The sequence below is a fragment of the Fusarium verticillioides genome, chromosome 9 (assembly GCF_000149555.1).
Source record: "Fusarium verticillioides 7600 chromosome 9, whole genome shotgun sequence".
Classification (NCBI taxonomy): domain Eukaryota; kingdom Fungi; phylum Ascomycota; class Sordariomycetes; order Hypocreales; family Nectriaceae; genus Fusarium; species Fusarium verticillioides.
The window spans coordinates 1231878-1246922 of NC_031683.1; the positions used below are offsets into that span (position 1 = coordinate 1231878).

Below are 15045 nucleotides of genomic sequence, written 5' to 3' on the forward strand. Positions count from 1 at the left end.
TTATAGGCCAGTTTTATTGTTTGATTTTCATTGTTACGACGTCCAGTTTGGCATTTTGCATACATGAGATTGTCACCGGCCATCATGACAACTGTGGCCGTTTACGGCAGGCAAGGCGTTAGTGGGTTCATTATTTGTCATCTGGTTTCAATTGCATCGCGCGGGTTGGGTTTGGAAGGTCATTTTTATTCATTTGTAAGATCATTTGGCTTTGAGTGTACGCACTGGGCCACTCATTCAAAGGGTGTGGGTGTTGAGACTGCATTTTCACGAGGCGAGAAATGAACGACTGGACGGGTGGCAAAGAAAAAGAAAAGCCATGAATGGCCCGGTCTGACGATGACGATTACGGCCTTTCGGTTTCGGTTACGATTTTGGACTAATACGAATGGGGACAAAGAAAATAAAGAGAAGGACTCTTGTGTCTAGTTAGCCATGATACCCCCATCCTTCCTGAACAGGAGGGAACCTAGACTTAATGTCTTAAAACATATTACATGAACAAAACCTCGCTGTCTTTACTCTTGTGCGGCTAATAAACATGAGAAGAAATAGGCTTCAGTATGACCTCAAGGAATGGGCCAACGCCATCAGTAACAAGAACGTAACACCACAGAAAGTCCAGTTGAGCAAGCCCGGGACTAGTAAAGTTTCGGAATGTGTTGGTCTGGAATGCCAGGCCGAATATCAAGCCAGACGCAAAAGACAATCTTTGACTTTGGAAGATGAGGTGTTCCAACATTCCAACTTGCGCAGGGCAAGCACAAAAACCTGACTGAATCAACAGTCTTTGTATATATTGGTGCGTCGACAACTTAACTAACAAAAAGGGAACTGATTAATCGCTAGGGTTCTCGCTTTATCCTAGCACATACCTTTTATGATACTCCATTATGGAAGCTATTGCCAGTGGAAGCTGGCAGAAACAAGCTTCCACGATCGACAGTCGTGTATGAAAAGCTCGATGGATGGCGTTCAACTTTTTCTCATTCTTGGGCGTATCACCAGTCGCTCTTGCAAAGTTCTGCTATTCACTAAGCTGCCCCCCAGGACCATGCCACCCAATTCTTTGGATAGTGATCCAACATTAGTCGGTCGGCTTATCGTGACGTGAATACATCTGCCATTCCAGCGAGCTGGCAAAGTCAAGCTTTCGTTGCTCAACTTGCTTACGTGTCACAGTAAGCATGGGCTTCGGCAAACCCATAGACTCTAAGTAGGCAACAGCTAAAGGTTTATGTGAGTGCGGTAACCTAGTCATGGCAGATACAGATACAGATGGGATGGGACATTAGTCAGAGGTACGCACATTCTTTCCATTCAAGGTCCTTTCGTTGACGGCTCCACTTGAGCTCTTCAACTATGATGTCTATTACCTAGGGGAGGGCTTCGAGGGCTGTCTGCGCATTGAGAAAGGCCAGTCGCTCGCGTTGAGCGAGAACATCAACGGCCGTCTGGGCGTACTCGTGTCGAATAGCATATCGAATCTCGCCATCAACAAATGGATAGAGCTGAGAGATGCGTTCACGGCGGGCGGGAAAGCACTTGTCAGTCAGCTTGCAAAGTGAGGCAACAGTCCAGGCACGATCACCATAGGATTCGGTCGAATGTTTGGCGACCTCAGTCTCAACCCCAAAGTGCTGAATAATAGGGATGAATAGTGTTGGGCTAAAGCCGTGAGCACCAACTAAACGAACCTTGTGCGTCTGACATTTGCCATCCAATATTGCCCCATCGTCAACTAGATCGGTACCGCTGACGCGAGGTGCATCTGTAACAGGCTGGGGCTCGAGACGAAATTCTTGAATGGCCAAGTCTACGCACTCCTCTGCTATTTGCCTATAGGTTGCCCATTTCCCGCCTGCACAAGTCAACAATCTAGAAGCGGAGATATTAATCAGATGGTTTCGAACAAGGGACTCAGTGTTCTTGGTTTTGGGATCTTTGACGAGCGGGCGAATACCGGATCAGGCTGCGAGGACATCACCTCTGCGAACATCTATCTCTGGGGACAGATAGTGGCTGACTTCGCTCAGGATCCACTCGATAGACTTCTCGTCGGGTAGAGGATTTTGTGAGATAGTCGAAGGGGAATCGGTGGTGCCCGCGATAGTGTGGCCTTGCCATGGGAGGAAGAAGATGGCCCGGCCGTCAGACGTTGACGGATCGATCAATCCCATTTTTCCTGGACTGAAATAACCAGGGAGAACAACGTGAACTCCAGATCCTGGGGCCACAATTTCCTTGCAGCCTGGATCGTCCATTTTTCGGACAGAGTAAGTAAAAGGCCCCGTACAGTTGATGACACTCTTTGCGTCAACAGTGATGGGCTTGGCTGATTGACCATCCTTTACGGAAACAAGGTCCTTGACTATTGCGCCGCAAAGGTTTCCGTCACCATCCTTTATAAGTCTTGTGACCCCAGCATGATTGACAACAGTTGCACCATAGAGGGCAGCGGTCATTTCAATAGAAACATTCATGCACGAATCGTTATGTGCACCGTCGTAGTACACGAGAGAACCGACAAGATCCGTGGGCTTAAGCATAGGGAAGGCCTCAAGTGCCTTACTTCGAGTCAGAAAGTAAGACCCCTCAATGCCTTCACTGCCAGAGACAAAGTCATAGAACTTAGTGCCGGCCCAGTAATAGGGAGCTTTGCACCACTTATCGAGGGGCAGCATAATGGGGAGCCAGGAACTCAGATGGGGAGCCGTCTGTAGGAAGTACTTGCGCTCCTTCAGAGCCTCCTTGACGAGCAAGTACTGGTTATAATCCAAGTTCCAGACGGCTTTCTCGAGATAACGGACACCTCCATGAACCAGCTTGGTACTTTTGCTGCTCGTGCCGCTGCTGAAATCGTCACGTTCGACGATAGCTACTTTGAGGCCACGATTAGTAGCGTCAAGGGCGACACCTGCACCAGTGGCACCACCACCAATGACAAGTATGTCATATTGCTGGACTTGAGGCCGTGAGCTCCCTCGGAGTTGGTCTAGCTGCTCTTCGCGTGTTCTGACGCGAGGAAACCGAGGAAGCTTGAAAGTGCCATCGGCACCAAAGGTTGGAGGCGGAACTGCGGGTGATGTATGGCCAGTGAAATCACGGGGAAGGTAGCTATAGATGAGAACAGCTGCAGATGTAGTGGCAACGCCTGGTAGCCAGAACCGACGACCGAGTCCTCTTGGCACGCCTGCAAAGGTCGGCATTTGTGGCAATAGTACAGTACAAGCTTCAGCGGTAGTCTATTCAGAGACTTGGTGCGATATGGCGATGAAGAAGCTGTGTGGTATCTGGACCGAAACTGTATGCGAAGTTGTGTGTCTGTAAGAATGAACAGGTAACTAGGTGTTGGATTGTTTATGCGACATTGATGGGTACGATGTCTCGGTCGTACTGCAATGACGAACGATATCGCAGATCGAATACACCCGCAACTACCTACTATAGAGAGATACCTAAGTAAGTACCTTACTTGAGGAAGAAAGGGGACAAAGAAGTGGGAGAATGAAAGAAGAAGAAGAAGATATCTGTAGAGAGTAGAGAGAGAGGGAGAGGGAGAGAGGGGGAGGTCCTCACCTCCAAATGATGAAAGGTGTTGGCACATGTAATAAATCAAGACAAGGCCTCCTTCTTATGTTCGGGTTCTCTCCTTCTCCTTGAGTGTGCCCTGGGGTTTGGAGTTGGTTTTAGGGTAAGCGCGATGAACCGTACCAAAGGTTGATATCAACCTTACTTACCTATCAAAGCAGAGCAAAATTACCTAGGTTGGTAGGTGAACCTTACCTACCTACCTTCCATACCTTGGGTAATACCTAAGGTACCTAAGTTAGTACTTACGTTAGTATGGCAATAGGTAAGCTTCTCCACCAACAATCAATTAACTGTAGGTAGTACTTTAGTTAGTAGGCAACTGACATCTCTACATCTTCTGATCCCAATCTTGAAATCTCAATTGTAGAGTTGCGTTATTTTGCTCCATCTGTAGCAATATCTTCTATGTCTGCCTGCCTGTCTGCCAGACCATCCATTGATCGAAGAAACCAAACGCCACCCACTCCTCAAACCAAACCTCGCTGCCCAGCACTCCATTAGAAACAAGCAAAGGAAACACGCAATGCAGTGGAAATGCACGCGTACATTGTAAACAACATCCATCCGCCGATCCAGCCCAGTCTCTCCCTTCCCTAGCGACTCTCTACCGTCTTCGCAAATAGGATATCAACAAAACACGTAACATAGCTGTGCCCCCCTTTACCAGCCTCGATATCGTTGGATAACTGGGTGCCAATATCGTTGGCGCCAAAATGCCCCATCGACTGCAGCTCGATACCTGCTGCAGCTGAAGGTTTGGATATTGTCCTCTCAATCGTTATTGTGTCGGCCTCAGAACCATGACTTGGCTTCCTTGCAGTCGTCTCACCCCCTTCTTGTACATCTACAGTAATCTCTTGAAACACCATGATGCCGCCATATGATGGAGTTGTTTGTAGTGGCTCCTGTCGCGGAATGTATGTGCTCGATCCTTCCCCTGAGTCGATTGACTGCCTTCGTGCGTTAGTCCCTGGCGAGCAAAGGTTGATGGTCGAGCTGGACCTCGCCGAGTCATTTGATGATACAACGTGCCCAGATATTCTTGAGAGCGACTTTGCTCTAGTTCGTAAACTTCGAGTCGTCTCTGATCGCCCGAACGGCCACCGACTGGACAAGGCGGGGCCGATCTTGTCCTGGGAGCCCTCCTGGCGCTTCGCCGTCTTCGCGATGTGGCCAAACTCCTGGTGCAGCCCTCGAGTAAACTCCTGATAGGACTGGGTTGATACCTGACGCATTCTGAAAAAGCTGAGGGGCACGAACTCGCAGTTGGGGCTTGATAGTACGGAATGAATGGGAATCACCAGTCTCACAGCTATCATGGTTGCCTCCAATCGCTTCTCATCCCCACGACAAGGTATGCGGAATGCTGTGGATGTGAGAAGTGCATCCTCGAGCAAGGGCTCCTGTGTCGATTCGCGCAACGCTTTGATGGTGTCTGCAATCTGCCCAGCGAACTCAGCTTCTCGATCACTCCGTTGAGAGTCTTCCTTGCACTTCTCCACGATCTTGGATACTGGCACGTTCTCGAACCTCCTGAGGTAGTGCATTTGCCAGTCTTCAAGATTCTCAAAAGGGAAGGGCATCGATGGGAGCAAATGGCGTGCGCCTTTCCTCACCAAGACTTCGAAGCCAGAACTGACACGAGCTCGGACAGCAAAGAAGCCCAGGTGGGTGCCTTGGCGAATGTGATTGTGTTCACTTGTATATGTAGCCATCTCCCTCAGCTTTGTCTCAAAGTCATGGGTTTTGATCTGCATACTCGATTTGATGAGGTCGCTGACTTGATGCAACTCGGCAAACCGATATCCAGTGGATATCAGCCTCTCAGTATCGCGAACCGACTCGGAACGGCGGACAAGGAACATCAGAGATCCGCGTCCATAGTCGTGGCTCTCCATATGCAGGCCCTTTTCCGTAATGTCCAGGCTGTTCTGAACCTCCTCGTTAACGCCACTGCCTTCCAAGCCTGTCCCAACATTTGACTGTTTGCGCAGTTGGGGCCGAGGCCGTCTACCGTTGGCACCTGTCAGCAGAATTTGATCCCACAAGACTCCGATGGATGCCAAGTCCTCCCGAAGTCTATCGGCAAGAGCAGCTGCGGCGAGACAAAAAAGCTCTCTGAATATCACGTCATAGCTGTCGATAGTCTCGCCGTGGTCGCTCACAAGCTGGATGCCTCGTCGCCCATCTTTATGAGTGCGGAAATGTGGAAGTTGTGACACATGTTGTCTCATTCCCCCAACAAGGCTCCATATCATGTTCCAGTTTCTTGACGCTTGGTACATCCAATGGAACAGCGGGTGACCGGTATTAAAACCCTCTTTGGCATCCTGCTATGTTCAGCATCATTCGCGATAACCTGGGCGGAGTCCAGTCTTACCTTTTCCAGGAAAGAATCAGTCACCACGGTACTTGGGATGTATCCATCAGGGTCAACGAGAATCCTTCCTGCTTTATCGAAGACCGCTGCTGCGAGAGTGATCTGCTGGGCACGAAGGGCGTACCTTCTCATGTTCCTAGCTCGAAGAATAGCCGACATGGCAATGATGAAGCAGGCTCCTAATGACTTTTCTGTGTTAGCACTCCTTGCTCTTGGTCTTACAAGAGACCGGGGCATCCGTGTACTTACCAAACAAATGACAACAACAACGGTCCCTGTCCTCGATGGCTCGTTCCCGTTGGGCTTGATCCCCTTCAGTCGATAACGGGTGCCCACAGAAGCGCACCAGTGCATCCCCGACACGGCACCGGCGAGGACAACGGCTGAGATGACTCGCTTCCACCAGGCATTCGCCCACATCGACCGAAACACGAAAAACATGGCCAATGCCACATTACTTGCAACAATGGCGATGATAGCCGATCCGATGACGTATGACGGCTGGTACACGCACGTATAGTTGTTGATAGAAGCATTGCCAAGGTAGTGCATCCCGCAGACCGCAGACCCGCAGAGTACACCACCTGCGACAAGCCTCCACCAAGAAACGACATTGTTGGTGCCAACGGCCATGAAGGCAGCGAGAAGAACTATTATGGGGACGAAGAAAGATATAGCAGTGAAGCCGCTGGAATAGGCAACCTGCAATTCTGGCTGGCCATCGGCGAGATCAATGGCTCTGTTTCCGATGAAGTGCTACAGAAACAAAGAGACGATAAGTCTAACCAGGTATCTTGAAATAAGACGCAATCTGACTTACCATACACCAAATGGATACTCCACCCATGGTAACTGCTGAGCTCATGAGCAGGAGGCTGTTTTGGTTAGGACCCTTGTGTGGAGAAATCTGGGGATTTGGTTATTAAGGTAGAGACATACTGATTGAACAGACCCCTTAAACCTGTTCTTCGATTGATGAGCTCAAGGGTTGAACCAGCGCCGACCAGGCTGACGACATAACTCAGGGCAACGAAGCCGGCATTGTAACTCTGAGGCACGATATGACCTTCATACCGTTGCAGCAACTCTTCTGTAGACATGGTGGCAGGTACGTGGAAGAGCAACGACAAGTTGCTGCCGCCGTATTTGAGGAAAGCAAAGATTTCTGACAAGACAGGAAAGCCATCTGGGACAACATATGTTCTTAACTGACACCCGCATGTCAGGTAGCGAGGACGAGGACCTGGGGGCTGTTTCTGGTGGAGTTTGCCATATTGGCCTAGCCACTACGGATAGGCAATAAGGACTTGATGGGAGCTGGCCGTCCACTCAGCGGCTGGGGTTTCTGGATCCAGCGCAAGGGAGAAGCCTGCATTCTGGTTGCCACAAAGAGACAAGACGTGGACAATGAGATGCTTGGCGCTCAGCAAGAGACAAAGGTGCTAGCTAGTAAGTGCGATCTTTCTTGAGGACCTCGAGTCTTGGACTAATGGAGCATGGTGGCCGCCCAGCTGTGGCTCGATAGCTTCCCTGCTTCATTAAGATGACGGCGCTAAGACAAGCCATGGTTCCCGAATTTCGTACAACGGGCATTAAGTTCTAGAGATTAGTGCCGGAGGCTGTCAACATATCTCACCAACCTGGTAGCGTGATGGAGTTGCTTCCTCGGGGATGACGAAGGGTTGGACAAGAGGCGATAGCATAAAGTTGGTCTGAATGTCGTCTTCTCGGTTCTACAAGACTAAGCAATGTACCAAGTAGGTTCTGTACTATACAGTACTATAGCCAACATCCATGGCGATTCTGGATCTGCAAAAGACATCGACATTTGCTACCAACAGACATTCAAATCATTTTACCAGGTTCTTGGGACCAGTGCTGGAAGGCCGATCATGCTCTTTCTCCCCTGTCTGCCTTCCTGTCAGGGAAAAGCAAGCAAGGGGATGGACAGCTGAGTGCAGGGGGTGAGCTAAGGCCCCAAGATGATTTGGATCAGACCTGCAGGGAGAGCGGGGAACACAGCACGGCATACCGGAGCCAGGTGTCTCATATCACCTCAACCCTCGAGTTTCACGCCTTGCGATTCGTCGAGGCCGGAGTATTCGGGACTTGAAGTTGGAGGCTTGGCGAAGTACATGTAAAAATAAAAAAAAATAAAAAAAGAGAACTCATGCTGTTGCTAGTTCACTTTCAGCTAGGCATCGGCTGCATTGGTGAGCATTAACGGATGGCAAGGGTAAGGGCAAGGACACGGGTAAAAGAAGAAAAAATAACAGGTCATCCCGACCAAGCCAAGGGCGATTGAGCAAAGAGATCTATCGCTTATCTTACATCTCTGCTTCCATTCCTTCAGCATTGTCCACCCTAACAATGAGACGGATGCTGGCCTAACGAGGCACAAATGTTTCCCTCTGAGCCGGACACACGGGAACCTGCGCTGAAGACAAACAACTAAGAGGATCCGGCTTTACCATGTTGCTGGGAAATTGCAAATACGTAGGGGATAAATGTATTCTGTTCAGTACAGTATGGGTCTGTGTGTGTGGTCTGAGCTCGCTCGTTTGTTGTTAAACTTTATTAGCGACACAATGTCGATCCAAGATCCTGATATCTGGGTACGGATATCGCAAGCTAGGATTCCTAGACTAGGTACCTGGTCAGATCTCGCCTGCGGTTTGTTGTTTTTGTTTTCCCTCTCATCATTAGTCTCGTTCGCTACGGATCCCGGGTTGCAGAATCCATTCGAGTATTGATCTGCAAGCCAGTGGGCTTGCGGAATTGATAAGCCAACAGCATTTCATGTTTGTGTCACTGTCTGTGTCTGTGTCTGTGTTAGTGTTGTTGCCATGTTACCAAAATTGAGGACAAGCTCAGCTGATAGCAGTTGCAATATACACAACACAGCACACCATGGTAATTAATTTGATGGCGTCTGTCTTGCGTAAGGTCGTTCTTGGAACACCTTTCGGAGAGGGGCGGAAGAGTCGGCCGGCCTTAACCATCTAGAGAGATGGGTGTGCATTGGCATTGTCTGTCTATCTTTGAAAGTTGCATGTGTTTTTGGCTTTGCCGACAGTGTTAACAGGAGGCAAAATATGGTGCCGAATCAGTGGTGCAATTGAATTTTCTTTGGTGACCACTCGATGGCGGCCATGCTTCAAAGCTCAGTGCTGCTGGCACGATGCTCGACTTTCCCCCATCTTTGTATTCTGCGTACGTTAAGCTTTTTGGTTTCGGTTCTCCCGCCGTGTCGTCACAGCCCGCTTCAACAATAAGCCTCGGTCTCACTCTAAGCACGGACGTGAGGGAGGGGACATGTGTTGCCATGAGGCGGATAGGTAGGTAAGGTAGCTGTGAGAATCCTCGGTACTCGCTCGGTACGTAATTGAGATGGTGTCTGAGAGCCCGGCCGGCCAGCCAGCCAGCCCAGATCTCAGGCAGGAATGCAATGCCACCAACACCCATCCATTCAGTCTATTGGATCGCATTAAAGTATCCGGAAGGGAAACCCTCTACCTCCCTCTTGTCTTGCTCTCCCTTTTTGTAAACCTTAATCGCAAGATCTCCTTAGAGGCCATAACGCTTGTGGAGACACGCTAAGAGGCATACAGGGTCTTATAGCAAATCGCTTAGCTAATATAACGAAATATACTGGTTAGCTATCACGTCAGTGGGACCCACAAGCGTTATGGCCTCTAAGGAGATAGCCCTTCAGACGTTCAAGGATTTCAATGACTTGTCGTGGCGCGAGTGTAGCAAGCTGACCATCATGCCATCATGCCATCGCTTGTGAGCATGTACTGTGGGGGCACCATATCCTGGACCGTACAGTAACTGTTTGGGTTATTGTTTAAACCTAACGACGAACGTAATTGTGGCCGGCCCGCTGTAACCAGCGTTTTGCTTTGCCGTGATGTCGGCTGGCTGGTGACGATGAGGGCCCGGGAATATCTCACTTTAGCTGCAGCGCTAGGTTATGTGATCCACAAAGTCAAAGCTTTTTTTTTTTTTTAACATGCTTCAACCAAGGTCTTTTGACGTTCCGCATGTCTCCTCGTCCCATATGCGTACTGGCATCGCCCGATTGATGCGTCTTACGCCACATGTATATGCGATGATCAAGCCGCAGCCCCTGTGTCTCTTTACGGGCTCCGGGAGCCTTCAGGCTTGTTAATGATCATAGTGTCGCTTATACCCTTTCCAAGATCCATCGGATAAGCGCACGATCGAAGGGGGCATTGAATGTGGATCTGGGAATTAACTATCTGCTTCAGCTCGTCCGTCTGGCGAGCTTAGTTGGGCATTGGGCGGGCCTCGGGGCTAATAGCCGACGCTTCTGCAAGGGGCAAACAGCACTGTGGCATGTAGAAACGCTCCCATTCGAGAGATGCATCCGTGATATGCAAACACAAGCGTAATCATGATGTTTTCAAGTGTGGTCGAACCTCGTAACAGGAGAATCCTTTAATCGTTTAATTTGCCATGAATTGGCGGGTGGGTGTGCATGTGTGTGTGTCTGCGCGGTATATCCAACCATCCAAAGTCAACCTTAGCCCCAGTGGCCGTTCGACTTTAGCCAAAGACAATACGTCTCATTGAATCAAATTTCATCTTAACGGTAAACGTTGAGTTCACCCGCAACGTTCTCTGGAGTTTAAAGAAAGCCCGAGCAGGGTCCTCGTAAATTCGCTAATGGGGTGAAACATAGCGCATGGAGCCAAGGGCGTGTGTGATCTTTAATCACAGAGTCTTCTCGCCTTCCGCCTCCGATCGTTCGGGTCCGTCCATCAATTTCCTTCATCAGTGCTGTTTGTGAAACAGCTCATCCGCGAGTCTTTTCAGGTAGAAATCCCGGATTTCAGATGGCAGCCGGTCAAAGTTCTTTACAATCCGGCTGATGTCTTGCCGTGCCTTCTCATACGCTGCCAGATCCCTGTTACCATACACATCTCGGCCTGTTGAATAACCGCTGTCCAGGTCACGAAAGAAGACATTGACCGCAACGCTGAGATCGGTGGTAGGGCTAGCAGTATGAAGCCACATCGCTGGGATATACAGGAGATCACCCGGGTTAAGAATAGCTTCGTACGGATTTGTCGTCGACACCAACTCCTGCTTGTCTAGGGCTTCCAAAACATCAAGGCTTGAGCTTGAGGCACCCGGCGCAAATGCCAGATTGTTAACGTCCGTTGGCGGAAGGAGAACCATCCGCTTTGATCCTTGGATCTGAGTATAGACGTTTGCCATGACCTGAAGCCCTCGGTTGATTAGCCAAATGGGGCAGCTCATAATCTCCACGTTTACTCACATCGTAGTGTAGCCACATCTTTGCTCGGCCGGATATCCTCAGCACGGAACTGAACATCCGATCCTTGATCAAACTAAGTTCTTCTGGCAACTGAAAGTCGTCGGCAAGAGTTGGGAAGTCGTCTTGAAGATTGGCTGGGGACTCAGTAGGCTTTGCTTCCGAGAGAGCTCGTAAATACACCGCTTCACCTCTAGCGGCCTTGGCCATGAACGCCGAGAATGGCTCGGTAACATAACGAAAGTTCTTGGAATTGAAGTCCATCTTGCCTGTTGAACTTTGACATTCATGCACAACGATCTGGTGCCTCACATTAGTAGATGCGGCTAGGCTTGGGGCAAACTCAGGGACAAACCTCTTTCGTCTGACCTACGCGCTGGACCATGTATTCGGGGCTCCATTTATCCACGCAGCCACCCAGGTCTAAGCTTTCAATGATAACTGGCTTTCTGTTCTCGACCAGTTGTTCAAAGTCAAATTTCGATTGTAGCTTGATTCTTGCAATCGACTTGATCGAGGGTTTGAGAGTCGGCTGATGCCAATCAATGATAATTGTTGGATGTGTAAGTTTAGGCGAATCCTGGTAGTTGACTGAGACTGAGCTACAAGTCGCCGGCCGGATATGTGGCATTTCTGAGAGAGTATTCGTGAGATCGATCTTGTAGACGCCGGTATCCCAGAATGTTCCCATGGAGAAACAGGTCGCCCCTCCACCCAGAACAACAAGCTCAGAGCCAGAAGAAACAGTCGCAGAGCCAACCATGAAAGGCAATCGCTTGGCATCACTTCTCAAGTCGACATTGAATACTTCCAAATGCCCCTCTTTGACCGAAATGCAAGTCATAGATTGGCCTTGTGAAGATGGGTCCTGTCCCACGCCACCGCATACGAAGTGCGAGGACTCCACGGCTGCTGTTTGGGCACCAAAGACTGAAAGTGACCTTACATAGCCATGAGAGTCCGTGGCTATTTCAAAGTGAATGTGTGGCTATGTTTCCGTCAGCAAATTGTACATGATGCTCCTCAAGTCGGCAAATAGCCACTCGTCTTTTGTGTACAGTCGACATACCACATCGGTCGAGACGTTGATAGTCCAGAAATAAGCCTGCTCGTTGATTTTACCATATTTACTTATTCCTCCTGCCACCAGTCCCTGGAAGGTGCCATATTTGCTTCCGTGACTTGGTGAAGCAACGGCAAGTGTTCCAAAAGTAGAGCTGGGTTTGGCGCCAGTCACTAAACATTTGAGCCACCCTTTGACAGGGTGGAACACATAATAATCTGGTGAAATATTGGAAGGTCCTGTCTTGCCACCAAGAACAAGTGCCAGAGATGAGCCTGGTAAATGAACAGCGCAGTGCCGGAACAGCGGTGCAGGGAGATCGAAGGTCTTTTCCCAACGGTTGGAGTCCTTCTTGAAGATCCAACAGTCATTGAGAGCCTTTGACGGAGAAGCCCGACCTCCAATAAGTAAAGTGCCAAGATGTCCAATGTCGACGGTTGCGTGACACAGTCTTGCAGTTGGTCCGGCAGGTGATATCTCCAGAGCCATACTGTCCTGTTGAAGAGAATAGATATCGCAGGAATCGAGTCTTGCTTTGATACCCATCCCCAAAGCGTTAATAAGAAACTTGTCTCCCTCTGGACTGTAGGCTACCAGAGGCGCACCAAATCGACGTTTGGGAGCGCCCAACGATCCTAATGCTGTCACCTTTGCTTTGATATACTTGTTGCAAATACCAGCTTGACCACATTGGCCCACACCTCTCTCAGCTTTATGATAAGCCGTGGCATGCAACACGACATAGTGTCTTGAGAACAGGACAAACTCCTCCCATTCATCAAAAGGTTCGACGTCGTCAAGGGCAGCTCTTTCGGCTGAGTCAAGAAACAAATCGCTATTCCAGACCTCCCAAAGGTCCCAGACATCGACGCTGCTCCAACCCCGTTCCTGAAAGCGACGGCGCTGGCTTTCTACGGTTGGGTATTCGTCAACCGATTTTAGGGGCGTATTGAGTTTATTGAAATGCTTCAGCATTGTGCTGGCAAAGGGGTGTTCAGGCCCGTGGGGGAGAATCTGCTCCAGAAGACAGAACTCGGCTTGTTTTCGATCAGTCTAAATTGTACCATTCCGATAGCGACTTGGAGATTTCTTTACCTTGTCCCATAGAGCTAGCCCATCGAACCAGAGCATCAGCCGAGAATGTGTCCATATAAGTTATGGATACTTCGGCAACAAACAACACAGAACATTCATTCAAGTTCAAGAATGACTCGAAACAGTTTCGAAGAGACTCCAGTTCCCTGAGATCACAGCCAATCTGGCAATACTTGTCGCTACGGAGGAGTATCTGATCCGTGACTTTTTCGCTGATGGTCGGACTGCCACCCAGTAACTCATGTAGCTGCGGTGTTCCGAGAACAATAGCCCGCTTCTTGAGCATGAGATCCGGGTAGTCGACATCGATGAACAATGTGTTCTCGCAAGAGTCACCATAGCGATGGTAGGATTGCCACGGAAGAACATCGCTGTGAACGTGTCTGAGCATATGCATCTCGAGGGGGGTAGGATAGTTAGTGACTTACCTTCCTGCTCCCAAGTTGATAACTACCTTCTTACGCCCAGGCTTCGGCGAGGTGACGAATTGGCGGACGATCACATCAATGGCTCTGAGCCTTAGCCAGTAACCACGGTTGATGAGAGGGGCTCTTCGTTGGAACTTGTTCACGAAGTAGCGGAAAAAGTGCAGTTCATCTGGGTAGTAGAGCCTTTCTACGCTCCGCTTAGAAACGATGCTACTGCTATTTGTCTGCAGAAGTGCAAATTTCAGCTCAGCATATGAATGGTTCGATATGTGGTGATAAGTGAAAGACTTACTCCCATTATCAGATCGTCCAAAGCTTGAGTCCTGGTCATTTTTGCGGACGGGGGGGGTCCTTTGGCCATCTTAATGAGGCGATGTCAGCAACGCGAAGTCAAACGCCCAAGGTATACAGAAGATCCTATCTGTTAACTCGACAACAGAAATGTCTTTTGCCTAGTTCCTTATGGGTAGATGCCAAGGGTAGAGAGGTAAAGATATTCAATCCACGGGATAGAATCAATGTAAAGAAAGAATTGTTAGTGAATTGTGCCCATCGTACTTTCTTTTAGGTCTAGCGTGGGATAGGAAACGTTCCAGGGCACCTTAGTACTAACCTTACCTAAGGTAGGTAGGTCTACAGTACTCCGTACAGTGCCTAAGATATAGGTAGCTGACCAGGTTGATCTACCTGGTGATTGAACCGCTATCATGATAACGATTGGTGTGTGACATGCAGAATATCGACGACACGCCAAAAAAAAAAAAAAAAAAAAAAAAGAATATATCAGGAAGACCTGGCTGCATGACATCGTGATCTCAACCCACCACATGTAAGGCCGTCTTGTTGTTCTTTTTAGATATATCAGGCGTCAATTGGTCCTTTTTACTGATTTTGTGCTCCTAGAAACAAATATCATTGCACTTCTCTTGTTCCATCACTGTTGCTGTTCCTGATTCTGTGATTTCGATCTGCTTGGCTATGGCAAGTTGACTTAGCTTGGGTGATTGACTCCATACGGCGGGTTGGTTGGTAACGCAGTTAACTCCCTGCAGGGAATTAGGTAGTGCATCCAATGTGCAGCTCCCCTCTTCCAGCTACAGTTCGTTCCTCCCGTCCATCCACGGTGGAAGTTAAGGTAAGGTTTGGGGGGAAGTATTGGCGGTAGGTACTTCTGCGTACT

General features: G+C 49.2%; 4 protein-coding genes across 4 annotated transcripts; all 4 read right to left on the minus strand.

Moving 5' to 3' along the window:
- Window positions 1–1278: 1278 nt before the first annotated feature.
- FVEG_11364 (glycerol-3-phosphate dehydrogenase) lies at window positions 1279–3499 on the minus strand. The gene is made up of 2 exons (XM_018900595.1): window positions 1988–3499; window positions 1279–1861 (listed from the first exon to the last, which is right to left on the minus strand). Exons 1-2 carry the CDS (start codon window positions 3207–3209, stop codon window positions 1377–1379), a joined length of 1707 nt encoding a protein of 568 aa, XP_018758898.1. The 5' UTR covers window positions 3210–3499; the 3' UTR covers window positions 1279–1376.
- A 688-nt stretch (window positions 3500–4187) lies between these two features.
- On the minus strand, window positions 4188–7074 carry FVEG_11365 (hypothetical protein; the record flags this gene model as incomplete). Its single annotated transcript, XM_018900596.1, has 5 exons — window positions 4188–5924; window positions 5975–6160; window positions 6224–6730; window positions 6795–6849; window positions 6914–7074. The coding sequence occupies 5 exons, from the start codon at window positions 7072–7074 to the stop codon at window positions 4188–4190; spliced, it is 2646 nt and encodes an 881-aa protein (XP_018758899.1).
- Window positions 7075–9052: 1978 nt separating this feature from the next.
- Window positions 9053–9439, minus strand: FVEG_17012 (hypothetical protein; the record flags this gene model as incomplete). Its single annotated transcript, XM_018906252.1, has 1 exon — window positions 9053–9439. One exon carries the CDS (start codon window positions 9437–9439, stop codon window positions 9053–9055), a length of 387 nt encoding a protein of 128 aa, XP_018758900.1.
- A 477-nt stretch (window positions 9440–9916) lies between these two features.
- On the minus strand, window positions 9917–14372 carry FVEG_11366 (leucine carboxyl methyltransferase 2). Its single transcript, XM_018900597.1, has 7 exons — window positions 14158–14372; window positions 13866–14089; window positions 13438–13808; window positions 12349–13379; window positions 11635–12267; window positions 11283–11579; window positions 9917–11224 (listed from the first exon to the last, which is right to left on the minus strand). The coding sequence occupies exons 1-7, from the start codon at window positions 14224–14226 to the stop codon at window positions 10775–10777; spliced, it is 3075 nt and encodes a 1024-aa protein (XP_018758901.1). The 5' UTR covers window positions 14227–14372; the 3' UTR covers window positions 9917–10774.
- Between the last annotated feature and the right edge of the window lie 673 nt (window positions 14373–15045).

What these genes read in the sequence shown, in the direction of transcription:
- FVEG_11366 (XM_018900597.1), bottom strand. Translation starts at nt 14,226, where the DNA reads ATGGCCAAAGGACCCCCCCCGTCCGCAAAAATGACCAGGACTCAAGCT. An exon ending in TGGACGATCTGATAATGGGA is followed by an intron (nt 14,090 to 14,157) that starts GTAAGTCTTTCA and finishes GCACTTCTGCAG; the next exon opens with ACAAATAGCAGTAGCATCGT. An exon ending in ATCAACTTGGGAGCAGGAAG is followed by an intron (nt 13,809 to 13,865) that starts GTAAGTCACTAA and finishes ACACGTTCACAG; the next exon opens with CGATGTTCTTCCGTGGCAAT.
- FVEG_11364 (XM_018900595.1), bottom strand. Translation starts at nt 3,209, where the DNA reads ATGCCGACCTTTGCAGGCGTGCCAAGAGGACTCGGTCGTCGGTTCTGG. An exon ending in AGAGATAGATGTTCGCAGAG is followed by an intron (nt 1,862 to 1,987) that starts GTGATGTCCTCG and finishes TGACTTGTGCAG; the next exon opens with GCGGGAAATGGGCAACCTAT.